Here is a 25,210-nt window from a genome sequence, read left to right as displayed (position 1 = left end):
TCTTAGGGTATGTCTACACTACTCTTTAGACACCTGTGGCTGACTAGGGCTAAGGGGCCATTTAACAGTAGTGAGATACTTGGGCTGCAGCCTGAGCTTTGAGACCCTCCCACCTTGTAAGGGCCTAGAGCCTGGGCTGCAGCCCAAACTCCTACACTGCAGTTAAGCAGCCCATGAGCCTGAGCCCCACAGGCCCGAGTCAGCTGGCCTGGGCCAGCCGCGGGGTTGTAACTGGAGTGCGCACATACCCTTACAGCTTGGGGTCACTCGTGAGCCTGCTGCTTTGTTCTGGGCCCGTTCCAAGCTGAGTTTGGAATTGCCATAAACTCCGGGATCCTACTTGTGAGATCCTGGTGTGTCTGGCGCCCAGGCTGCGAGTGGGGCCTGCAGGAGTTTCTCAGACAAACCCCAGTGTTGGTGGGTCTCGCTCCCCTGTATGGGGGTTGGAGTATGAAGGCCAGAGGCTGCTATAAGAGCTTGTTAAGCACTTTGGCAGGACACTATGTCGTGTAGCTTAGTCCCTGGGGAGCTGATTACAGGAACCCATCTCCCTTTAGGGTCTGCTTCTCTGTGGGTTGCTCCTTGAGGGGCACAGAGGACAAAGGGGCTTTGAGGAAAGCAATTAGTTTAACAATCCAGCCTTGCATGCTGCATGGCTGCTGTGTGTCTGTAGGTCCTGCTGCAGAGGGGTCTGAAATGAATTCTCTCTCGGCTGCGGGGAAGGGTCGTATGTACTGGGCCCCTTTGATTTAATGGCTTGGAATCCTCGAAGGATCATCTGGAGGTTGGGGCAGGGGCCTGCGTTCTGTTCCTGGTTCTGCGGCTCTCACTCTAGGACCCTGGGCAAGCCAGCTCTCCCCCCCCTCCCCCCCCGAGCGTCACGCAGCAAGGTTAAGGCTCACCAGCACCCCACGGGGGGTTGAGGCCTTTTGTTGGCAAGGTTCTCTGAGATCCTTGGGTGAAAGGTGACCAAGGCAAGGCAGTCGATCCCAGTCACTCACTCGTCGACCACTCAGCCCGGTGGCCTCACTCCCGCCCGTCTCCCTCTCTTCTCCAGGAGACCTCGCGAAGTTCGGCCGCGGCGACGCCTCCTCCCCTGCTCCAGCAACAACTCTGGCGCAGCCTCAGCAGAGCCAGACGCAGACACACCACACCACGCAGCAGACGTTCCTGAACCCAGCTCTGCCTCCTGGCTACAGTTACACCAGCCTGCCATACTACACAGGGGTACCAGGGCTCCCCAGCACCTTCCAGTATGGGCCCGCCGTGTTCCCTGTGAGTGCTCCCCCTTTCCACACCTGGTGGGGGGGGCAGGGCAGAGAAGCTTGGCTGGCCCTGTGCTCACCATCCTGGCCCCTTCCTTTCTCTAGGTCGCTCCTACCTCTTCCAAGCAGCATGGTGTGAATGTTAGCGTCAACGCGTCAGCAACCCCTTTCCAGCAGCCCAGTGGCTATGGCTCTCATGGATACAGCACTGGTAAGAGACGCTTGGTGGGCAGTCAGTCGGTACGTCTGTAACATGTGGAGGGTTGTCAGGGGGGTCACAGGAGAGGAAACGGGCAATTGTCCCGGGCTGGAACAAACTAGTCCACTGAGCCCTGCCTGCGCTGGGCTGCTGGACCGCCACAGACACTGCCTTTCCGCCTTGGGTCTCTCTGGGGTGCTGTTGGAAACAAAGTGCAGCTGCAGTCTGGACAAACACCACTTTCAATCCCAGGCTGGGAGATCCACCAAAAATCATCCTTGTGTCAGACTGCCCCAAGCAGTCCTGGGACTGACTTCAAGAGCCCTGGGGCTACATGGGCATTTACACCTCATGGGGAGGGCACCTGCTGGCTAATTAGAAGCAGTGCTGTGGGGCGACTTGTCCATAAAGATGCTGGGATGTCCTCTCTGTTTATGTACAGACACCTTGTTCTTGGTGGATTGCCCGCTGGTGGGTAAGAAGAGGGACTCTGCCCAGAGAAGAGTAAGGGCCCAGAGCGCTTCCTGGCAATGACTTGTAAGATGTTCATGTGCGGCTCTAGAGGGGTGGCCAGGACCCCTGGCACTCTGAGTCAAGCTTAAGTGAATTCTTCTTGCTCTCCCGATTGTCTGTGACTTCTAGCCTGGATGTACACTTTCAGAGCTGCTGCAGGATTTAGCCATCACATGAGTGACATGGCTGATGTTTCTCTTTCCCATCTGCAGCAGCATCGAGAATGGACTCGAGGAGAGACATTGCTCTGATGCACCCTTGTGCAGCATATTTATTCTTCTTGACCGGCCCAGCCATATCCCTGCGTTTGTTTGTATGGGATCCACGGAGCACTGCACACTCTTCCGGAGAGTCACGTGCTGGATTGCTGGCTCCCTGAGCATCGCTCTCAGAGACTGATAGCGTTTAAAGTTAGCAGGGACCATTAGATCATTTAGTCTGACCTCCTGTATGTGTCACAGGCCTGAGAATTTCACCCACATACCCCTGTAGTGAGTGCAATAACTTGTGTTTGGCTAAAGTACATAATCCTGAAAGGCAGCCGGGCTTAGTCTGCAGACCTCAGGAGCTGGTCAGTCAACCTCCTCCCTTGGCAGTTCGCGGGTGATTAACTATTGGAACACTGAGAAACACTTGTGCCGAATTTCTAAATTACATTTGTCTGGCTTCAGCTTCCAGCCATTGGTTCTTGTTCTGCTGCCTCTGCTAGATTGAAGAGCCCTTCGCTACTTGGGATTTTCTCCCTGTGAAGGTCCATACACGTCATCAAGTCACGCTTTGATCTTTTGGATGAACTGAACAGATCATACTCTCCGAGTCTCTCGCTGTAAGGCATTTTCTTCATCCCTCAAATCATTTCAGGGCTCTACACTTCCTTCATGTTTTCAGCTTCCTTTTGAAACATGCACACGAGAACTGGATGTGATATTCGAGCATCGAGCTAGTCAGTGAAGTATAGAGGTGAAATCACCTCCTTTCTCCCTAAGTCCGAGGATGGCATCCGCCCTTTTTTGCCACAGCATCACACTGGGTGTTCTTGTTCAGTTACTTGTCTGCTATCAGTCACTACCTCTGAGAGAGAGCCCCCGTTCTGTAGGGAATTACTTGTTTCTAGTTGTATAATTTTCTATTCAAACCCACTTTGTTTGAATGGCCCAGTTTACCAGACAATCCGGATTGCATTGTATGACTGCCCTGTCCTCCTCATTGTTTATATCCCTGCCAGTCTCTAGTTCATCATCAGTGACTTTATATTTGTTTCCAGATCACTGGTGAAAATGTTGAACAGGGTCCGACTTAGTACCAATCCCATAGAAACACTCCCATTGACGATGTCAGCCAGTTCTTAATCCATTTAACATGTACTCCACTGGTATTGTGTAGTGTCAGTTTTTCCATGAGAAAGTCATAGGGCACGAAGTCAAACACCTTCCAAAAGTATATTACATCTCTGCATTTACCTTTATCACCCGAACTTGGAATCTCAAGGAAGTAAGGCTTGTTTGACAAGACCTATTTTATGTAAAATCACGTTGACTGCCATTAATTATATTCCTGTCCTTTAATTCTTTTTCTCAATTGAATCCCTTATCAGCTTTTCCATTATTTTGTCTGCGATTGATGTCAGGGTGGCTGGCCTGTAGTTACCCAGGTCATCCTGCTTGCTTTTTCTTTTTTTGATGTTGGCACAATATTAGCATTCTTCCAGTCCTCTGGAATTTCTTTGAGGTTTCTGCACACGTGTTGACAGGCTGGGCTTTGCCTGACACCAGACAGTGTGTGCTGCCTCTGCTGGGCTTTTACAAATGGCAGGTGTATCTTGTGTTCGTGCACAGCATCAGGGTGAGAAGGCTCAGCCGGTCTGTCCCCTCCACCATGACCTATAAATCAGAGTAATTCTTGATGCTGCGCTGGCCTGGTGAGTCTGCTGGCCCTGTCCCGGCAGCCTACTGTCATATCTCTTCCCCCCCTAAGACCCTGAGCGACAGCACCTGTTGCTCTGTGATGCCAAAGTCTGGACCTGGCATGTAGTTTGCTGTGAAGTTGCTAGCTGACATGAAATCTCAGCCTATCTGGTGAAGTTCTGTGCGTGTATTGGCTCTCAGTCCCCATGAATATTGCCTACAAATCGAGGACTTTTGCTAGCACTGGGCCCGGGTGTGTGTTAGACTCACCCCGCCCCTAATGAGTGTGGTGTATTAAGGGGCTACCCTGCCCTTTCTGTGCCTTGTAGGGGTGGGAATGTGGTCTTGTCTAGCTGCGTCATCCCTGCTGCCCCCAGAATGCTATGGCCACAGCCCTCTAGCTCTCAGCCCCACATCCTTGGTTGCGAAGCCCTGGCTAGTTCAGGAGATGGGGAACTGTTCCATCCCCTTCGTTGCGGCAGCCAGGATATCCTGGAAATGTTGCGCTAGAAGGGACTTCAAGAGGTAACCAAGTCCTGCCCCTTGCACTGAGGTAGGGCCAAGTAAACCTAGACCAGCCCTGACTGGTGTTTGTCCAGTCTGCTCTTAAACCTCCTCCCTCGGACGCCTATGCTGGAGCTTAACTCCCCGGAGAGCTAAGAAGTTTTTCCTGATATCTCACCTGAACCTCCCTTCCTGCAGGTTGAGCCATTACTTCTTATCCTACCTCCCGTGGCCGTGGAGAGCAACTGATCCTTAATGAAAATAATTGACTGGTACCGGTCCCAGGCCTGTCCCCTGCAGGACCCCACTAGATACACACTCCCAATCTGACAGCAAACTGCTGATAACTCCTCTTTGAGTTCAGTCTTCCAATCAGTTCTGCACCCACCTTATAATAATTTCATCTAGACCACATTTCTCATTGGAGACCCGAAGAAACTGCTTTGGCAGCAGATTGTTCTGTTCTGGGATCCAAGAGCTGCTTGTCACCCTTGCCTGATGGTCTCCTCCTTGACAGATCTTCCCAGAACCAGATCGAAGTCCACTCCAGTCAGGATCCTTGCAGCAGTTCTTCCTGTTGCTGAACAGCTCTGCTAATTCTGCAGAGCCATGCTTCCCCTGGGGCTCTGTGCCATCAGCGCTGGTCTCCGTACCAGCGTTAGCAAGGTGCTAAACGGCTCCACGCAGGAGGGCTGGGGTGTTGGGCCGTCTCCTCAACACACCCCATAGTGGTGCTGAGGCTGCCTGGTGACAGTGTGTCAGCTCTGAGGGCATGCCCTTGCGGAGCGCACAGCCCAGGGAGCGGGCACTAGTGGAATGGGAGAGATGAGGAAATGGCAGCTGTTAGCCATCCACGGCCACCCGTTTCTAAGGTCAAAGCCCCTCTGGGGACTGTTGTCTGGAAGGACAAAGCTGCTCTGCCCTTTGTAGGAGCCCCTGCCAGGTGCCGTCTGGCAACTCCCACAAAGCAGAGGATTTCTTCTGGTATAATCAGGTTGAAGCAGCGGGGTGGGAGCAGGGTGGGGTGTCTGAGGCCAGGGCGTTCAAGCTGGGAATGTGACAGATTCTCCACTCTTCTGAGAAGGGGCTTCCTCCTGCCAGGTGGGAGCTCTCTCCAAACCCCACCTGGAGTGGGGGACTCCAGTGGCTGCATCCAGTGCTGTGGCTCCTTCCTGCCTGGGAGTGGCGCTGGTTCACCTGGTAACCTCAGGGTGCCCACCCCTGCCCTGCCTGCTGACGGGAGCTCCTGCCTGATGCTGACTTTTGGGTTCCTCCCTCCACAGGCGTATCTGTGACATCCAGTAACACGGGAGTGCCAGACATCTCGGGCTCAGTCTACTCCAAGACCCAGGTTGGTATCTCGTCCATATCTCTGGGCAGATAGTAGCTGGCGGGGGGGTACTCCGGGGGACCTGTGCCAGGCTTTGCGGGAACTGCAGGCCTGTCTGGGTGTCTGCACTGCAGCTAGGGACGTGCCTCTTGGTCCAGTTAGACACTCGCACGAGCTTGGCTCGCGCTACTGCACTGCGAGCCGCTGCCGACGTTGCGACGGTGCTGGCTGGACCGAGAAGCAGGCTCCCAGCTGCCGTGTAGACATGCTCTCTAATGCAGCGGGCTCTGTGGGGTGATTCTCTCCACCCGGAGGCAATCCGGCTGGGTGGGATTTGAGAGAGTGGCAGGAGATGTTTTGGGGTTGGGATACGTCTCCCGTCTGAAGCATTCAGGGTGAAAGAGCCCTCGCCCTGCGCTGTCTTAGACGCAGGCGTGTGCTAGGGTAGACCTGCCTGGCGCCCCTCACCCCCCCCCGTGGTGTCTCCTTGGCAGCAGTCCTTCGAGAAGCAGGGATTTCACACTGGAACCCCGGCAGCCTCGTTCAACTTGCCTTCAGCATTAGGCAGTGGTGGCCCCCTCAACCCCGCAACGGCCGCAGCGTACCCACCAGCGCCATTCATGCACATCCTCACCCCGCATCAGCAGCCTCACTCGCAGATCCTCCACCACCACTTGCAGCAGGACGGCCAGGTAAGCAGCCCCCCAGCCCCCTGCCGGGTTATTTCCTAGGGCTCTCTCTCGCTCCCCTGGCCCCCCTTCCCTTCTCATGCCCCACAGCGGACACATGCAGACACGCGGTCACATGCCTGCACATACACACACGGCCTGTGAGAGGAAGAGGTGAGGAAGGCCTGGGGTGCACTCAGCTGGGGGGTACTCAGCGCCACCCCATTGCTGCTGGGCCGTACCAGGTACGTTCAGCCATTGCCCCTCCCCCCGGGAACATACCTGGTACGTCCTGACCTCCCTGTTCCTGCCAGTGGCGGCTCTGCAGGCCAGCAGTGGAGGGGTTAATGGCCACCCCCACGATCCCGCCGTAGCTGTCAGGTCTAACCGTGGATTTCTATTGTCATAGTTTGTCCCTTTATTTTCCATATCCTGGCACTGCAACAGCTTCCATATTTGCAGATGATTCTGTGCTGCCAACGCCAGCAGGAGGACCAGGTAATGAACCTCTCTGAATGGTAATGCCTTGCCCCTCCCCATGCTGCCCCCTAGGCCCCTCAGCCCCCAATCAGCCCTTCATACGCTCCCGAACCCCCTATGGCCGCACCACCCTGCCAGGCGAGGAGGGAGGCCCCCAGTCAGTAAGTGCGCACACACTCACACCCGCGGCACAGACACACACGCCCATGCTCACACCTGCCCACCCCCACCCCCGGTTCCCTGAGCCGCAGCCCTGGCGGAGCCCTCCAGCTGCTGCTGTGTGGTGGTGTTGGAAGCATTCCTGGTCTGGAGGAAGATGCGCGGAGTGGCTCATGGGGAAGGGGGAGGCGGGGGGCCCAGCTGGGTCAGGGGCTGTGGGCTGGTGTCAGCCTGCTGCACTGGGCTAGAGCCGTGCCGGGGCGGAGGGCCGCAGCAGGTTGGCACCATAGCTGTCTTGTGCAGCCCAGAGCGATGCTGTGGCCTGGAGCTCACCTGGCATGGTGAGCATGGGGCAGCTCTCCTGGAACTGGTCTCGCAGGTCTGCAGCTCGTGCTGTTAAGCGCCGGTGCGGGACTCCTGGGTTTGAGGGCAAGGCACGGCCTGGCCTGTGGTGCGCAGAGCAGGCCGGGCTCAGGACCCTGGGGATTCTTAGGGCTTCCAGCTCGTCCCAGTAACCCTCTGCTTCCCCTCCAACCCCCCTCAGAGCGGCACCGGACAGCGCAGCCAGGGCAGCTCCATCCCCCAGAAATCCCAGGCCAACAAGTCCGCCTACAACAGCTATAACTGGGGCGCCAACTGAGGCTGCAGCGGCCCTGCGCACCTCGCCACTCGCTTCTGGAAGAGAAACGTACCGAAAACGACGACAAAGGAACCCGGGGAGGAGGGAGCGCCCCCTATCCCCCGGCACAGCGCCAGCAGCCCCCGGGGCAGGCCGGCCACTTGGCTCTGCATTGTGTCTGTTTTCAGCCACCTTTCCTGTTGTATGTAATATAGAATTTGTATTCTCTCTCTCTCTATCTCTCTCTGCATTCAGACTGAACCGTTTGCCGTAGGGGCCTTTTTTGGTTTTTACTCCTTTCTCTCCCCGACTTCTCCCCCATCCTGCTGCCCCCTGACCCTGGTGGACCTAAAGGAGTGGAAAGCTGCAAGCTCACCTACAGCAAACCCCCTTTAATATTAGGAATAAGAACAGTAATTGATATGAACAGCATTGTCCGATGAATTAGTTGAAGTGTTTTTTGTACTGTGTTCTAAATTTAATGGATAAATGTGTCTTGTATATAAAAACAAAAACCCCACGCCGTCCTGGAGTCCTCATTTCCTCAGCACACTCCACTGCTCCCACAAGCCCAGGAGGGTACGTGGAGGGAAACCCCTCTTTATTTTAAATTCTCCATCTGCCCCCTTCCCCCCAGTGGGCCCCAGGCCAGGCCCTTCGCCTCCCCCCTTGCACGCTGTAAGTATATTCTGCTTTTGGGTTTTTTTGGTCTTTTTTTCTATGCAGTCCAGATCTTGTATTTTTCAGTTGGAATTGGTCACTTCAAATGAAGCCCCCGTGCGGGTTATTTACTAAAAGAGAATAAAGATCACAAAGTGATGTGTGTATTTTTTAATACCTACCTTCTGAGCCTTGATCAGGATTTTTGGCACTGGGCCCTGGAGCACGTCATGGATGCTGGAGAGGGAAAGCGGCGGGCCGGGCCCTGTCCCGGTATATTGATGGGTAGTGGAGGAGGCCAGGCCCGCTCCATCTCTGGGCCTGCATGTCCCCTTTTTGTCTTGAGATGCTGACCCCTCCCCTCTGTGGTCCCCAGGCATCTCTGCCCTTTCCAGGGCACTCATCTTGGTGGGCCCAGGTGCAGGCATGTTCTCCTGCCCAAGGCGAAGCAGTCACTGGCTGCAGGCGGTGACCCAATGGGGCTGTTCTCTCATTAGGAGGTCTTTGGTTAGTCCCCACTCCGAGGCTGCCTGTCTACTGCATGCCACTGCCAGATGGGCAGGCCCAACGCCTCCTTACTGCCCCCTGTCTAAGGCTGTGCAGGGGTTCTGGCCTGAGTCCGCCAGGGCCATTCCCCCACTGTGCCTCTGGCAGGGGATGGTGCAGGAGTCTCTTGGGCAGAGGCTGCCACCCAGTGGTGACTAATAGACTAGCTACTGCTGACTTCCCTGCGTGGGGAGGATGGGGCTGGCTTTACAGACCCCACGCTGAAATCCCAGTCTGGCTACGGTGCTGCAGGGCCACAGCTGGGCTGGGTGCGGGGGCCACAGCTGCATGGAGCCAGCTGGCAGCTGCCCAGGCCCTCCTCACCCCCCTCCCCAGTCCCAGCCTCGCCCCAGAGCGTGGGTCCCCCCCTCATTTTTTTTCCCAGGGCTCCCGCCTTGCAGTGACCAGTTCTCCTCCTCTCTGTCTTGGAAGCAGTAGGGGCTGGTGGGTTGTGGGACCTGTCTCGGGCTTGGTAAATTGAACAGGCGGTTGGTTGGTCGCACCTTGGTTCGTAATGAAACCTACTGGAGACCAGAGAGCTGACATCAGCCAGGTTTTTTGCTGTAGTCAGTCACGTGGTGCAGCTTTTCGGTGCAGCATGGCTCAGTACGCACCCAAGGTGAAGCTACGTGTGTCCTCCGGGAGCAGGGGTAGGCTGATCTGACACCTTCCAGAACTCGCTACCTGTCCCTAAGGTCCGACCCATCAATTTGTTCCCTTTCCTTAGCTTCTTGCTCTGTCTGTGCCTTCTCTTCGGTCTGGATACTCGTGTGCGAGGTACTGCTCCAGTGCCCTGCTTGTCCCAGGGCAGAACGTTGCTCTCTGCACCTGTGACAAGTTTCCTGTTTGCTGATACCAAAGCTGACCTCAGCTTTGCAAAGTGCTCTGGGATTCGCAGCCATTTGGGCCCAGGAATGGTTAGAAATCCCTGTGTGTGTTGGCGATGCGTGCTGGTGTATGTGGTGTGAAGAACACAGATTGATGTGATCTACCTGAGCCTGGCCCATAGTGATCAACCTGCTGGGGGCAGGAGCGGCCCCTTCCCCAGTCAGGGGGCTTTGCAGGGGGTGCGAGTGCATGACTGCAGGGGCCTGCGCCAGGCCAGAGCTGTGTGTGGCAGTGGCTAAGAACATCCAGGCTGGCCCTTGGTTCCTCGAGGGGTGTGGCTCCCGCCGGTCCCCTGCCCTTCCCGGTCCCCAGTTGGTGCTGTGCGGGGCCCTCAGCAGCAGGCTCCTGTAGGCTCCAAGCTGCGCCCCAGGGGGCAGTTAACCCTTAATAGGGCTCAGGGCAGCTGTTCTTGCAGCAGCAGGACTGTGCAATGGGGGGTGGGGGGCAGACAGGGAGCGACGGGGGAGCTGTGGCCCGGACACCTCATTGTCTGACAGCCCCTTTACCCCAGCTCGGCTGCACCAAGGGGCTGCGCAGACACCTCCCTGCATGGGAGACCTGCCTCTGGACCACAGTCGTTGGGGCTGGAGCCTCAGCCTGTGGCAGGACCTGTCAGAAGGGAAGCCGTGGCGGGTTGTCCCTAGGCCCAGCGGAAGCAGGCGGGCAGGAAGTCTCCCCTGTACCTTGCTGAGCTGCCCGCAGAGAGCTGGGGGGGGCCTGCCTTTCTAACCCAGAAGCTGCTCAGCCCCCCACGTGCACAGCAACGGATGAGCAAGAGCCTCTTCCGGCTCCGGGCCGCCTGACGGTGCCCCAGTGGGGGAGGGTACAGTGCCGGCTGACTGCACCCCCCGGGCTGGGGCTCTTCTGCAGGGTAAGGCCAGGTCAGACCCGGTGGGGGGCAAAGACTGACCGCGACCTCCCGCTCCTGCCAGCAGTATTGGGGGGAGGGCAGATCCCATGTGCCAGGGGTGCCTTCCCCATGGGAGGACTTTATTGAATATACCCTGGGCAGGACGAATGAGACATGGGGGGAGGTTACCTGGCCCCGTGGCGGTGTGTTTTGGGGTGGGGGCGGTGCTGGGGGGGGGCAGTAGAAGGCCAAGCCTGTGCCTGCTCTGCCCCCTGTAATCACAAGTCCTATGGCTGCTCTTCTGGGTGCTGCATGGCAGGACAGTGCCTGTTTTCAGCCTGTCCTCATGGCCGAGTCCCTGCTCCAATCACAGCACCGGGGAGAGGGGAGGTGCGGCCTGTGGTGTGACGGGGAGGGGGCGGCTGGTGGGGGGACACCTGGATGAACCCCAAAGCGCAGCATTCTGGCTACTTGTGGTGCAAGGTACCTGGCACTTCTCTAGATGCATGTCCTGGCCAAATGGGCTGTTCCCCTCCCCATCCCTTGGTCCCCGGTAGGTGGGTTGGTGCATGATCCCTGCCCTCAACAGCTGGCACTTAAGACACGTTGCCCGGCTCACCATTGGACAGTTCAATCCAAATCTCCGGCTTCTCGCTGCTCCCCGAGAGGAGCAAGGAACAACCTGCTCTCAGCTGCCCTCTGCACACAGCTGGCTAGGTCCAGCACCCCGGGGTGAACACAGACAGGCCACTTTCATTTGGGGTCCCATGTGCGGGTAGAAAGCTGTAGGGTCTGGGCAACCAGTGCCTGTCAGGGCATGGGGTCTGGCCAGCCAATGCCCATGGTATCTGAGTGACTGGTTCCCATCAGGCCATGGGGGTCCAGGCTGCAAACTTGAAACAGAATAAAACCCCTGTTTTATTTGTTTTTAAATCTCATTACAAATCTGCTGCTGCTGTTTGTTTGTTTGCAAAACTCTTTTTTCCCCTTGAACCAAACCTGGCTCTGGGTGCCGAACGACACCTCACCCCCACCCCGTTCTTCCTGTTCTCCAGCTGCCTGGTTGCATCCCAGAGGTGGCTGAATCCATCGCTGGCTAGTTTGTAAAGTGCTTCTGGATGCAGGATTCAACTGGTGTGGCTAGAGTCCTGCTCACCCAGCAGTGGGCGCTGCCTGCCCTCTCCCAGAGCCTCATCGCTCTCACGGGCCACCAAATCCCAAAGGACACTGGAGTTTGCTCGGTCTAGGTCCCAGCCCCACCCAGAACATGAGACAGCCAGCGCCATGCTTGCCCCCTGTCATGCAGGGATTAAATGGCTCCCTCCCATGCCAGGGCAGGTTCTGTCTAGATGGCACCTTAAATAACTCAGTGGCTCTAAAGCACCCGGTGATGACACGCTTGGGGGAGCGAGACTGTGGTGGTGGTTGGGGGTGCCCAGGCCAGGCCATGTCGCACGGAGACGGAGCAGGGTCCTGCAGGTGGAGGGTCCAGGGAATCAACCCCACTTTGGCCTCTGCTTCCAACAGGTCCAGGTGGGACGCAGTAGCCCCAGGCACCCTGCGGTCGGCATCATCTCCTCAGTCGCTGCCCCGGTCCTGTCGGGCGAGGCTGGGAGGCCCCGTCACTCTGGGAAGAAGCCCAGTGCACGGGGGAGCATCCCCCCAGGAGGGACGTGTAGGGATTGGCTGGGAGAGGCTGATGGATCCAGCAGGACCGGCTACGCGGGACCTAGTGGGATCAGCTGGGGATCCCTGAGCCGCCCCGTGGGACTTGGACTCGGAGCTCTCTGACCCGCTGCTGGGAATGGAGCCAGACGCTGCCCAGCCCCCCTGCCTGGGCCCTGGCCCTGGCCAACCTTGTCCTGGGAGCTGGGCTGCCACAGCCAGGCCTCGGAGAGCTGGGAGCGGTGACGTCCCGCAGGGGCCGGGGCCCTCCCGGCTTTTCCAAGTCAGGCCCCTGCAGGAGGCGTCAGCCCAGAGGGCCCTTGGCCTCTCGTGCCTCAGCCTGCAGGAGCGGATCAGACGCTTCCAGAAGAGCTTGGCTGCAAGCGAGGAACCCAGCCCCCGGGCCCCCAGCCCCAGGGCCCGGGGGCGGGCGGGCCAGGAGCCGAGGCCCAGTGGAAGGGACTGGCCGCCCCGCAGGAGTGAGGAGAGCGTCCTGTCCAGCAAGGCCCCAGGCTTGTGCCCCAGCAGCTCCAGGCCCCCTGCCCAAAAGGAGCAGACGGAACCAGCTGGGGAGACGCGGCCTCCGCCCGGCAGGGCCAGGGGCCCCAGCGTGGGGCCAGGCTGCTCTGTGCGGGAGCAGGTTCGCTCCATCGAGCTGCGCTTTGGGGCGAGCCAGGCTCCCTGGGCGGCCGCTGCCCCCCGAGGCAGAAGTGGGCTGACGGGGGCCCCAGCAGCTGGGCCCCAGCGAAGCCGGGCAGCCTGGGGTGGGGAGCAGGAGCCACGGCCCCCTGGGAAAGGGCAACGATTCCCCCAGGGTGGTAGGAAAGACAATGCAGCACTTCGCCTGGGGGCACTGAGGGCAGGAGCCAGAGCTCCAGGGCTGCCCCAGGCCCCCCCAGACGCTGGCAGACCCAAGGCGGCCCAGGGGGAAGGTCCAGCTGGTGAGGGGCTGCCGGGGACCGGGCCTGCTGGGGGGCCATTGCAGAGCCACCTGCCCAGGCGTGGACCCCTGACATCCTTCCTGCTCCCTGCAGAGGGCAGGGCCCCAGAGCCGCCCCCAGCCCTGCCCCTCGCTCCCTGGGGCCTGGGGGAGTCCGACAGGGATGACTCTGACCCCACAGAGTCCTCACTCACCACCCCCAGTGAGCAGAGCCAGCCCCACGGCCGGAGCTTCGCCCTCAGGTGGGTAGCCGTGTTGGAGCCGGCCTTGGGGGTGCTCTGGGGTCTCCCCTCCAAGCCATCCTGGGGCTGGGGAGCTCTCACCCCCTTCTGCTATGCTGGGAGGCCTGGCACCCTACCGGTACCAAAGCCAGGGTCACTCCTGTGCCACGTGCCCCTGGCTGGGTGGCACGTGCCCCTGGCTGGGTGGGTGAACATCGCACTGAGAACCCAACGCAGCCACCCTTGGCAGAGCCGGGCAGGACCCAGGAGCTGAGCGGGAGAGGCAGGGAGCAGGGCTCTGCCAGGGTGGGTGAGGGCCTTTGGGGGGCAGCTGGGGTTGGTGCTGGGTGCCTGAACCCTAGGGAGATAGCGGCAGTGCTGGAGGGTGCGTGTGGGTGCTGGGGGGCAGAGGTGTGAGGTGCTGGGGGCAGTGTTGGGGGTGGGGGATGAGTGCTGGGGAGCAGGGTTGGTGGGGGGCAGGCGTGGGTGCTGGGGGGCAGTATTGGGAGGTGGGAGGTGCCAGGAGCAGTGTTGGGGGGTGGGGGCAGGCGTGGGTGCTGGGGGGCAGTGTTGGGAGGTGGGAGGTGCCGGGAGCAGTGTTGGGGGGTGGGGGCAGGCGTGGATGCTGGGGGGCAGTGTTGGGAGGTGGGGGGCAGGCGTGGGTGCTGGGGGGCAGTGTTGGGAGGTGGGAGGTGCTGGGGGCAGTGTTGGTGGGGGCAGGTGTGGGTGCTGGGGGCACCATGGGGGGACGGTCCCCTGGCTGTGATGGGGTTTCTCCTGCCCCCAGCCTGGCCGAGCTGATGGAGTTTGGCCTGGACAGGAAGGAGGCGCCCCTGGATGAGGGATGCTCAGCATCACTGAACTCCAGCCTGTCCAGCCTGTCCGTGGTGTCCCTGATCCCAGCCCAGGACCTGGAGCAGCTGCTGCAGGAGGTGAAGGGCCTGGGAGAGGAGAGCCTGCAGGTATGTGCCACCCGAGGGGCACCGTCTGTCTGTCTGTCTGTCCCCCTCACCCTGCGCACGGGACCCGTCCTTCCGGCTGGGCCCCAGGCCCCAGGCAGGAACGAGCCAGGTTGGGTGGGGTCAGAGTGAAGAGGCTTGGGCCAGGGCTTCGCGTGTGACAGGGGCTCCCCGTCAGGCCGGGGCTCCCGTGTGACCCCCCTGTTGGGCCAGGGCTCTGTGGCGGGCAGGGGCTCCCCGTGTGACCCCCCTGTTGGGCCGGGGCTCTGTGGCGGGCAGGGGCTCCCCGTGTGACCGCCCCGTCGGGCCGGGGCTCTGTGGCGGGCCGGTCAGGGGCCGGGTAGTTAAAACCGATCCTTCCTGCAGCCTGGGATCCAGCTGCCAGAGGAGCACGGGGGGCCGGCCTGGTGCAGCTGGTGCGGGCGTGTCATTGCCCAGTCCAGGTGCCCAGGTACAGACCGGGATGGAGGGGAGCCTTGACCCCCACCTCCGGGGTCTGCAGAGACCCTGGCCCCTAACGCGCCTCTCTCCCAGCAGCACCTCAAGGAGATCCAGGTGGTCGTGCTGCACAAGGACGAGGGGGCCGAGCTGGGCTTCAGCGTCGCAGGGGGGAGCGACCAGCACGAGAGGGTGACGGTGAGTGCCGGGGTCCCCCAGGGAGCAGCAGGGGGAGGGGAGCCTGGGGCCGGCAGGATGAGAGTGGAGGGTGGGCTTTGACTCTAGGGGCTAATGCAGCTCCCTGCCCTGATTCCCTGCAGATCCACCGCGTCTTTGCCAGCGGCCTGGCCGCCCAGGAGGGCACCATCCAGCCGGGGGATGAGGTTCTCTCCATCGACGGGCACTCGCTGACAGGCTGCAGCCATGGGGAGGCGCTGCAAAGGCTGCACCGGGCCCAGGCCGCCCGGCAGGCCATTGTGGTGCTGCGGAAGGGGGCAGTGGATGGGCTCCCCAACGGCTCCCTCCCAGCGCCGGTCCCACAGCCCCCTCCATCAGCACCGGGTGAGTGACGGCCAGACAGGGCCCTGAGCTGAGCAGGGAGGGGCTGGCGTCTGACAGCTCCATCTGTCTGTCTCCCCGCAGACGCCACGGTGAGGCCCATGCAGGTGGTGAAAGATGCCAACGGACTCAGATTCAGCCTGGATGGGGGACGGGGGTCGCTGTAGGGGGACAGGCCTCTGACCGTCAAGAAGATCTTCCAGGGTGAGAGACCGGGGGTGCGGGGGGGGGGGCAGCGTAGGGGTCAGGGCTGCGGAGCTGGCCGAGATGGAGAGGGAGGGAGACAGCGGCGGGGGGAGGCTGACTGGCGAGGGTGGGGGCGCTCTGCTCAGGAGCAGCTCCCAGCCCGTCGCTGCCCTGTGGGTCCCAGCACCTGTGTCATCAGGGGGGCCTGGCTGTACCGTCCCAGCAGCCCCACTGGGGAGAGGACTCAGGGACAAAGCCACCCATTGCAAGCAGAGAAATCCCCCCGCCTCCCGGGCCCTCCCTGCAGTGTGTCTCTCCCCATGGGCCCTGCTTCATCACCCTGGCTGCATGTGGACCCAGTGCAGTCCCCAACACGACATGCCAGCAGCCCCTCGATCCAGGTCCCAGGGTCCAGGCTCGTCACCCTGGTGTCTCCTGCAGGGGGCCCTAAGGACCTACTGCAGCCTGGGGACGAGCTGCTCCAGATCGGGGAGAGGAGCCTGCAGGGGCTGATGTGGCTCGAGGCCTGGCAGCTCATCAGGGCCCTGCCCATGGACCCGTCCAGCTCCTCGTGAGAAAGAGGGGGAAGCCCTGATGGCCGTGAGATCTGCACCCAGACTGGACTTGAGCCCCCAACAGCGCTGGCATCTCCAGATGGCTGGGGCAGACACAGACATGGTTTTCTCTGCTGGGGTCTTGTTTCCTGGGCCTCAGTTTCCCTGTTCATAGAATGAGGAACATAATCCTGCCTTCGTCTGGCCTGTTTATATCACGAGCACTTCAGGGCAGGGACAGTCCCTGGGTGACTGGGCTGCGCCCAACGGGCCCTGATTTGGGTGGGGATCTGGCATGATGGGGACCCTGATCTCGCTCAGGGTCTGTGCCACGCTCAGCACAAGGGGTGCTTTGATTTCGGCTGGGGTCTGTGCATGCCCAGCAGAAGGGGCTCCCTGGTCTCGGTGTCTGGGCCGCGCCCGGCATGACAGAGCCTTGCTCTTGGTGGGGACCACGCCCAGCACAAGGGGCCCCGCTCTCTCTGGGGTGGGGGCCGCGCCCGGCACAAGGGGCCCCGCTCTCTCTGGGGTGGGGGCTGCGCCCGGCACAAGGGCCCCATCTCTCTGGGGTGCGGGCCGCGCCCAGCACAAGGGCCCCATCTCTCTGGGGTGGGGGCCGCGCCCGGCACAAGGGGCCCCGCTCGCTCTGGGGTGGGGGCTGCGCCCGGCACAAGGGGCCCCGCTCGCTCTGGGGTGGGGGCCGCGCCCGGCACAAGGGCCCCATCTCTCTGGGGTGGGGGCTGCGCCCGGCACAAGGGGCCCCGCTCTCTCTGGGGTGGGGGCCGCGCCCGGCACAAGGGGCCCCGCTCTCTCTGGGGTGGGGGCCGCGCCCGGCACAAGGGCCCCATCTCTCTGGGGTGGGGGCCGCGCCCGGCACAAGGGCCCCATCTCTCTGGGGTGCGGGCCGCGCCCGGCACAAGGGGCCCATCTCTCTGGGGTGGGGGCAGCGCCCGGCACAAGGGGCCCCATCTCTCTGGGGTGGGGGCAGCGCCCGGCACAAGGGGCCCATCTCTCTGGGGTGGGGGCCGCGCCCGGCACAAGGGGCCCCATCTCTCTGGGGTGGGGGCCGCGCCCGGCACAAGGGGCCCCGCTCTCTCTGGGGTAGGGGCCGCGCCCGGCACAAGGGCCCCATCTCTCTGGGGTGGGGGCAGCGCCTGGCACAAGGGGCCCCGCTCGCTCTGGGGTGGGGGCCGCGTCCGGCACAAGGGGCCCATCTCTCTGGGGTGGGGGCAGCGCCCGGCACAAGGGGCCCCATCTCTCTGGGGTGGGGGCAGCGCCCGGCACAAGGGGCCCATCTCTCTGGGGTGGGGGCCGCGCCCGGCACAAGGGGCCCCGCTCTCTCTGGGGTGGGGGCCGCGCCCGGCACAAGGGGCCCCGCTCGCTCTGGGGTGGGGGCCGCGCCCGGCACAAGGGGCCCATCTCTCTGGGGTGGGGGCCGCGCCCGGCACAAGGGGCCCCGCTCTCTCTGGGGTGGGGGCCGCGCCCGGCACAAGGCCCCAGCTCTCTGGGGTGGGGGCCGCGCCCGGCACAAGGGGCCCATCTCTCTGGGGTGGGGGCCGCGCCCGGCACAAGGGGCCCCGCTCTCTCTGGGGTGGGGGCCGCGCCCGGCACAAGGGGCCCCATCTCTCTGGGGTGGGGGCCGCGCCCGGCACAAGGGGCCCCGCTCGCTCTGGGGTGGGGGCCGCGCCCGGCACAAGGGCCCCATCTCTCTGGGGTGGGGGCCGCGCCCGGCACAAGGGGCCCCGCTCTCTCTGGGGTGGGGGCCGCGCCCGGCACAAGGCCCCATCTCTCTGGGGTGGGGGCCGCACCCGGCACAAGGCCCCATCTCTCTGGGGTGGGGGCCGCACCCGGCACAAGGGCCCCATCTCTCTGGGGTGGGGGCCCCGCTCTCTCTGGGGTGGGGGCCGCGCCCGGCACAAGGGCCCCATCTCTCTGGGGTGGGGGCCCCGCTCTCTCTGGGGTGGGGGCCGCGCCCGGCACAAGGGCCCCATCTCTCTGGGGTGGGGGCCGCGCCCGGCACAAGGGGCCCATCTCTCTGGGGTGGGGCCCCCGCTCTCTCTGGGGTGGGGGCCGCGCCCGGCACAAGGGCCCCATCTCTCTGGGGTGGGGGCCGCGCCCGGCACAAGGGGCCCATCTCTCTGGGGTGGGGTCCCCGCTCTCTCTGGGGTGGGGGCCATGCCCGGCACAAGGGGCCCATCTCTCTGGGGTGGGGGCCGCGCCCGGCACAAGGGGCCCATCTCTCTGGGGTGGGGGCCGCGCCCGGCACAAGGGGCCCCGCTCTTTGGGGTGGGGGCCGCGCCCGGCACAAGGGGCCCATCTCTCTGGGGTGGGGGCCGCGCCCGGCACAAGGGGCCCATCTCTCTGGGGTGGGGGCCGCGCCCGGCACAAGGGGCCCCGCTCTCTGGGGTGGGGGCCGCGCCCGGCACAAGGGGCCCATCTCTCTGGGGTGGGGGCCATGCCCGGCACAAGGGGCCCATCTCTCTGGGGTGGGGGCCGCGCCCGGCACAAGGGGCCCATCTCTCTGGGGTGGGGGCCGCGCCCGGCACAAGGGCCCCGCTCTCTCTGGGGTGGGGGCCGCGCCCGGCACAAGGGGCCCCGCTCGCTCTGGGGTGGGGGCCGCGCCCGGCACAAGGGGCCCCGCTCTCTGGGGTGGGGGCCCATCTCTCTGGGGTGGGGGCCATGCCCGGCACAAGGGGCCCATCTCTCTGGGGTGGGGGCCCCGCTCTCTCTGGGGTGGGGGCCATGCCCGGCACAAGGGCCCCCTCTCTCTGGGGTGGGGGCCCCCCTCTCTCTGGGGTGGGGGCCCCGCTCTCTCTGGGGCTGGGCGGGACATGGCGGGGGAGGGGTAACAAGTACACACATAAAAGGCAGAACAATGGGATGTGTGTGATGCTTTTTACAAGTTGTTACTTTTATTGTTTATGCTAATTTCTGGGGGGCGGGGCGGGAATCCCACGTGTCCCGGTTTGACCCGCCCTCTGCGACCCAAACACAACAACGGGAGGGGCGGGGCCCGGCAGCTGCGCGGGAGAAAAACCCCACAACATTTCACGACTCTTGCGTGATTTGCTTTACGGCGACAGCGGCTGCCTCGGTTTACGGCAGGAGGGAGACTAGGAGCACGACGTGGGAGGTCGCGCTTTGCGGCGGCGCGCCCGAGGAGCGCGGGGAATCGCCCGAGCGTCGGGCCGGTGTCGCTTTACGGCGGCGCGGCGCCACTCAGGCCGCAATCGCCTCCCCGCGACAGGGGGCGGCCGCGCTTTGCGGTCGAGGCGGCAGCGCGACAGAGGAGCCGTCTGGCTTTACGGCAGTAGCGGGATGAGCCTTTACGAGCTGTTCCGCGGGTTCTTCGGCTTCCCGCGGGGCCGCAGGTTCGAGACGCGGAGCCGCCTGGAGCAGCAACGTCCCGCCCGCCGGGCTCGGCCCCCCATGGCCCCCCGGCCCGAGCCCAGCAACCATCTCCCCGGAGCCTGGCCCCCCCCGTGGCCCCTGGAGCCTGGCCTCGGGCCCCCCCCGTGGCCCCCGGAGCCTGGCCCCGCCCCCCACTCGGCCCCCCCCCAGAGCCTGGCCCCCGCCCCCCACTCGGGCCCCCCCGTGGCCCCAGGAGCCTGGCCCCGCCCCCTCCTCGGCCCCCCCCTCATCAGCCTGGGGAAGGCCCCCAGAGGTGCCCTGCCTCGGGAGTGGGACATTCCCCCAGAGTTGGGGGGGCCCTTCCCTGGGTGGGGGGGCCCTTCCCTCCCCTCCTAATGCTGATGCCCTTTGCCATGACTCCTTCTCTTCTCCACCCCCCTCATAGGCCCCGAGACCCTTTCTTCGGGGGCATCACCCGGGATGAGGATGAGGAGGACGAATATGATGAAGACGGGGGCCCCTCATTTGGGGTGCGCCCCACCGAGGACTTTGGGTTCAGCTTCAGCGGGATGCGCTTCCATGACAACTTCGGCTTTGGCGAGCTTTTCCGTGACTTTAACGAGCTCTTCAACGAGATGGGGGCCTGGACTCTGCCCTGCCAGCCTTTCGGTAGGGTGCTGCGCCAGGCCGGGAGCAGGGCTGGGATCGGCAGGGTCCAGGGGCTGCTGCTGGGCCTTTCTCTGTATGGGGCTGGGATCGGCTCTGAGCAGACAGCTCCATCGACCGTGGTTTCTCTAGCCCCTGCTGTTTATGATTGGCATCCTCTGCTGGAGTGAGCGCGTAGAGATAATGGGCTGCGAGTCAGGATTGAGGGGCACCAGCAGCCCTGCGGTGGAGGTAGCCCAGGGTTGGGACAGCAGCATGGGGGGATACACGTCACGGCTGAGGGCCGTTGTTAGAACAGGGGTGTGATGTGCTGCTTTCCCTCTCTGCTCCCTAGAGCTTCCTGTCACTGAGGCTGCCCCAGCTGCCTCGGGCCACTTGAGTGAGGAGCAGAAACGGCGGGCGCTGCGGGACTCGATGCTCAAATATCCAGACAGTCACCAGCCCAGGATCTCTGAAGAGGGCACAGTCCCTGGGAGGGACTTGGGGGATGGTGCGGGCCTGGCAGCCCCAGGCGTGAAGCCTTGGCAGCCGTTTGCTGGGGTGAGTGAACACGCGAGCTCCAGCTCAGGGATGCAGCTCGCAGCCTTCACGTCTGGGTCTCACAGCAGCCATCTCTCTCTCATTGCTAGCATGGCAGGGGCGCTGCCCATGCTCTCTGTCAGTACCTCCTTAGGGATAGCAGAGGCCCTCCTGGCAGGTGCTAGCATAAGCTGGTGGGCAGAGGCCTCCCCAGAAGGTAAGGCAGGTCTGTAACAAGCCATCAGAGGCCCCATCGCTTGCTCTGTATGCCACTGTAATGCCCCCACCCCTGTTAACTGGCTCTTTGCTTTCCATAATAGCTGGGAGAGATGCATCTGGCTCCCCCGAGTGCCAGAGAGGACAAAGGTCAGTGCCGATCGAGTCTGGTGGCAGCTTGTGCCCTGCGGGGACTGCATGATGATCTGAGCTTTGGGAGGAGGGTGCAGCTGGGACCCCCAGCCTGGCAGAGAGGCCAGGCCAGGCTGTGCTGGCTGTGGTAGGTGCTGTTCCAGAGCTCTCTGGACTGGGAGGGGACATCAGAGCCCTGAGACCCAAACTGCTGCACAGTCTGAGGCGGGTGCCCCAGCAGGTGGTTTGGCACGTGAGACACATCTTGGTGTTGCTGCTGCAGCGCCCCACTCTCTCCCGGGCCCTTCCCAGGATGGGGTCCCTGAGCTCCTGGAGGGAGATGCTTTGCCTGTGCTCCTGCCTTATGCACGTCCATCCTCTGCACAGATCTGGATTCCCGAGTCTCCTCGGAGGGGCTGGAGACGGTCCTGAGACCAGGCGAGCCAAAGGCCCACTCTTATTTCCAGAGCGTGTCCGTCACCACGGTGACGGGGCCCGATGGGGTGAGTGCTGCAGGGCCAGGGATCACAGGAGTGACTCCTCGGGGCTGTGTCGGGAAGGGCCGTCTCCTCTTCTCTCATTAGGGGCTTGCAAACGTGGTCCTGGGAGCGGGGTGTGTTCAGTGTGGCTCCTGCAGGCGGCAGGTGCGGCCCTCAGTGCAGTCACAGTTCCCACCCTGCACTGCCTGCCATGCCTCCTGGCTGCCGGTGACTTGGGCTTCTGCGGAGGGGCAGGGCTGCTCCAGGCTGGGTGTGACAAGGGCCTGCTGTCCCGTCCTCAGACCGTGGAGGAGCGTCGGACAGTGCAGGACAGTCAGGGGCGCAGAGAGACCGTCGTCACCCGCCGCAGAGGAGACCAGACCCTTGTCACCACCATCCCGGAGGGCGGGCAGGGCAAGGACCCTCGGGAGGAGGACACCATCCCAGATGACGGTGAGTGTGGACCAGGTGCTTCCTGTGTGGTGGGGCTGGGGGCAGGTGGTGATTGGAGCCAGTGGGGGAGTTAGGAAGAGGGCCAGGCCCAGCAGGGTTCTTGGGGACTGTCCGGGAGCGCCCAGCTCCACTGATCCCTTTCTTCTTTTCTCCAGAGGAGCTGGCGCAGTTTGTGGGTGACTGGCAGCAGCAGAGGAGGCTCCGCACTCCAGACCTGGGCGACCCCTTCTCCTTCCTGGAGACCTTCTTCCGTGGCTGGTTCTCAAGCCGATAGCCCTGGCCTCCCTCGGAGCATCCCTGGGAGTCTCCGTACGTAACCCTGGGAGAGGGAGTGCCAGGCACAGACATCCCTACTTCCTAGGCACTGGAAGAGGGCGTCTTTCCAGTCTGCAGTGCCAGGGGAGAGGCCAGCTCCTCAGGGCCTGGGCCCAGGCTGTGGCAGCCGCTTGGGGGCTCTCGGATGGGGGAGGAAGAAGCCCTGTTGAGTCTCCTGTGCTTAGGGTGGGGCAGCAGGCTCAGGGAAGGGGTGTTGATAGTTCACCTGGTCCAACAGGTGGGGGCTGGCTGGCTGGCTGGTGGCTCTGCCCCATTGCAAGCCTGGCAGGTGCTTGCTCCCTTGGCTGTAGGGGACACCTGCCGTTCTTCTGGGTCTGCTGCTGGATGTGGGGGTGAGCACCAGGGGGCACTTTCACTCCAGCTGCCCTATATTGCAGGCATGTCTGAACCCCAGCAGCGAAACCCGAGGCTACGCCAGGCCCTGGTACCCTGTGCTGGACGGGCTGCCTGCTTTCCAGGGGGATCACTGAGCTGCAGTCCCCTCCTGCCCCTGCGGGGGGTGCCACGTACATGCAGAGGAATAAAGTCCATTTATGCCACAGGCTTGATGTGAGCTGTTTGGGAGCGCCTGGTACCCACCAGTGCAGGGCAGAGCCCCTGTGCCACTCACTCTGGGGGAGCTAGAGTAGAGAGGGAACCAGTCCTGGGTGCTCGAAGGGTTGGCACCTCCCCTCTCATTTGCAGCCACTGGCAGGAGTGAGGTGGGGTTGGTGGCCTGCCTGGGCACAGGGCTGGCACCTGCCAGTGGGAAGTGATGGGCATGCACCAGCTCTGAGGGCTGTGTGGCTCTGGGAGAATGGAGACCCCTTAGCCGGGTGCTCAAGGCAGCAGCCGCTGGCGCTGAGCCTGGGGCGAGGGCACGGCCCTAGGTGTGGGGAGCGGGGCTGTTCAGGGACAGAGCTCAAGCTTCCCCCAGCTGCTGGAGCATCCCCTGAGGGGTGGAGAACCCTCGGCCCAGAGGCGAACACCCCTGTGGCAAACGGCTCAGGGGCATTGCTGGCAGCAGGGCCTGCCCACCCTGGCTCTGTGCCTTCCTGCCTGCACTGCCCCTACCTAAGCCAGCTAATTACACACACCCTGGCTCTGCTAACACCTCCCCTGGGCCCTTCTCTGGGGCTGGGGCTGTTCCAAGGCCAGTTTAATTAGCGCTCCTGAAATGCCAGAGCCGTCTGCCTGGCACGTTGCAGTCAGGGCAGGGACAAGCTGCAGGAGGAGCAGGTCAGGACTGAAGAGCACAGCAGTGTGGTGGGAGCCTACACAGTACTCAGCAAGACCCATATGGACTGATCAGGGGTATAAACGTCGGGCACTCTGACCCATTTGGGGGTCATCAAACCCCTTGCTGCTGTAGGGAGGAGGTTGCTGTCCCTGCCCCAGGATCATAGTGGGGCTTATCTGTGTGTGTGTGTCTGCGATGAAGTGGGACTGTTCTTAATGTTTCCTCTGAATAGTGTGGGGGTGCCTCAGTTTCCCCTAGGCAATTCTTAAGTCTCTAGGGGGTGGGATAAGGGGGTGTAATTGTTGCAGAGCAAAGGGCCAGGATACCTAAATGGCCGACATTCTGTCTCCTGGCAACTGATGGCCTGGGCCCTTCCCCCCTGCAAGGTGAGAGCTAAAGGGTTGGAGAACAAAGGAATCAGGTGGCCTCCTGGCCGGGGAAAGGGACAAAGCCCAGAGGAGGAGGGGCTGGAGGGAGTTTCAGTTTGCGTCTGGCTGGGACATGGAGTGAAGTGCAGACGGGGTTGTCTAGCTCACTGCCCCACAAAATGGACCTGGCTGAGGGGTCCTGTTCTCTGCTACAAGCTCTGTGTTGGACCTTGTCCCTGTCGTCTAATAAACCTTCAGTTTTGCTGGCTGGCTGAGAGTCACGTCTGACTGCGGAGCTGGAGGGCAGGACCCTCTGGCTTCCCTGGGGACCCCGCCTGGGCAGACTTGCTGTGGGAAGCGCACGGAGGGGCAGAGGAGGCTGAAGGCTCTGAGGTCAGACCCAGGAAGGGGGAAGCCAGGTGAGCTGTGTGGCCTGAAGACAGGCTGCTGCCAGAGAGGAGACTTCCCCAGGGTCCTGCCTGGCTTTGTGGGGAGCAGGTCCAGAGCATCGCCTGGGGACTCCGGGACAGTGTCCAAGCACCCTGCGGTTGTGGGGAACAAACAGGGTCCCAGGAACGCTGTTGATTTCGCTGCAGAGGCCGGGAGGCAGCGCGTGTCCCCGATGAGCCCCGGAGAGGAGTCATAGGGAACCCCGGTGCATGAGGTCTGACCTCATGCCACGAGGCGCTGAGCATCCTGGGTACTGCTATGCTATAACTCGCCTCTGGGGGCATGGAGCTGAGAGGCAGTCTGTGCTGAGACCATGCCACCCACCCTGCTGGGGGCACCATGCAGGGCAGGCTGCTGCAGCCCCTTTCCCCTGTCCCAAAACCAAGGTCACAGCATGTGCCCCCACCTCAGGCTGCACTCAGCCAAGAACCCCATCCGGAGCCCTCAAGCTGGGCTGAACTGGCATGAAATGGGGTCACCAGGAGCCACCTGGGGCCACTGCTCCCTGCGGAGCTGCAGCCAGTGGAGACTACAGCCCCCAGCATGCACTCCTCCTGGCCACGACCATGGTCACCTTCCCGCATGGCCCAGGGTCTAAGAACTGGAGAGAGGCAGAGGTGCCCCCGGGCCCTGAATGGGTCAGCCTCCAGCATCTGTCTGTCAGTCACGCTGTCTCCTGTCTGTCTGCTCCAACACATGGGCCGTGTGGTCCTGCAGGTCCCCTAGGGGTGCGTACTGGCCTGCTCCCCGCCTCCCCCCATTGCCCTGTGGGGGCTGGGACTTGGGCAGATCAGCTCCCTGTCCCTGTAGTTGCTCTGGCAGGTGATGGGCACAGACCTGCTGAAGCTGGGCATCATGAATGCAGGAACAAGGGCATCCCCCAGGGGCCATGGGGCTGCTGGTTCTGTCTAGGGG

General features: G+C 62.6%; 3 protein-coding genes across 34 annotated transcripts in view; all 3 read left to right on the top strand.

The window, feature by feature from the left end:
- The window catches only part of UBAP2L (ubiquitin associated protein 2 like), a 397,837-nt gene extending 389,377 nt beyond the window's left edge, over positions 1-8,460 (top strand). For 17 of the 28 annotated variants that reach the window (XM_073323130.1, XM_073323152.1, XM_073323146.1 and 14 more), the window contains 6 exons: positions 1,058-1,275; positions 1,371-1,476; positions 5,669-5,736; positions 6,210-6,407; positions 6,831-6,881; positions 7,567-8,460. In XM_073323130.1, coding sequence (XP_073179231.1) covers positions 1,058-1,275; positions 1,371-1,476; positions 5,669-5,736; positions 6,210-6,407; positions 6,831-6,881; positions 7,567-7,662 — 737 coding nt within the window. In that variant the 3' untranslated portion in view covers positions 7,663-8,460. Of the gene's footprint in view, positions 1-1,057; positions 1,276-1,370; positions 1,477-5,668; positions 5,737-6,209; positions 6,408-6,792; positions 6,882-7,566 lie in introns of all 28 variants that reach the window. The other 11 variants (XM_073323155.1, XM_073323151.1, XM_073323150.1 and 8 more) reach the window with 4 other exon arrangements.
- A 1,940-nt stretch (positions 8,461-10,400) lies between these two features.
- Positions 10,401-16,295, top strand: LOC140902652 (uncharacterized). Of its 3 annotated transcripts, XM_073322970.1 has the most exons (7): positions 10,401-10,606; positions 12,113-13,432; positions 14,232-14,373; positions 14,905-15,006; positions 15,129-15,369; positions 15,451-15,570; positions 15,994-16,076. In XM_073322970.1, exons 2-6 carry the CDS (start codon positions 12,390-12,392, stop codon positions 15,531-15,533), a joined length of 1,611 nt encoding a protein of 536 aa, XP_073179071.1. In that variant the 5' UTR covers positions 10,401-10,606; positions 12,113-12,389; the 3' UTR covers positions 15,534-15,570; positions 15,994-16,076. The 3 variants fall into 3 exon arrangements, with proteins under 3 accessions (XP_073179071.1, XP_073179070.1, XP_073179069.1); XM_073322969.1 differs by lacking the exon at positions 15,451-15,570 and having other exon boundaries at positions 14,908-15,006; positions 15,994-16,295; XM_073322968.1 differs by lacking the exon at positions 15,451-15,570 and having other exon boundaries at positions 15,994-16,295.
- A 2,872-nt stretch (positions 16,296-19,167) lies between these two features.
- On the top strand, positions 19,168-24,114 carry HAX1 (HCLS1 associated protein X-1). 3 transcript variants are annotated; one of them, XM_073323640.1, is made up of 8 exons: positions 19,183-19,477; positions 19,903-20,126; positions 20,458-20,663; positions 20,963-21,008; positions 21,378-21,493; positions 21,772-21,922; positions 22,078-22,231; positions 22,636-22,801. In XM_073323640.1, the coding sequence occupies exons 1-7, from the start codon at positions 19,425-19,427 to the stop codon at positions 22,194-22,196; spliced, it is 915 nt and encodes a 304-aa protein (XP_073179741.1). In that variant the 5' UTR covers positions 19,183-19,424; the 3' UTR covers positions 22,197-22,231; positions 22,636-22,801. The 3 variants fall into 3 exon arrangements, with proteins under 3 accessions (XP_073179738.1, XP_073179742.1, XP_073179741.1); XM_073323637.1 differs by lacking the exon at positions 21,772-21,922 and having other exon boundaries at positions 19,168-19,477; positions 22,636-24,114; XM_073323641.1 differs by lacking the exon at positions 22,078-22,231 and having other exon boundaries at positions 19,173-19,477; positions 22,636-24,114.
- The last annotated feature ends 1,096 nt before the right edge of the window (positions 24,115-25,210 follow it).

This window comes from Lepidochelys kempii, chromosome 24, assembly GCF_965140265.1.
Source record: "Lepidochelys kempii isolate rLepKem1 chromosome 24, rLepKem1.hap2, whole genome shotgun sequence".
Lineage (NCBI taxonomy): Eukaryota > Metazoa > Chordata > Testudines > Cheloniidae > Lepidochelys > Lepidochelys kempii.
Note: the sequence above shows the minus strand (reverse complement) of the source record. Positions and strands in the feature narration are given on the sequence as shown.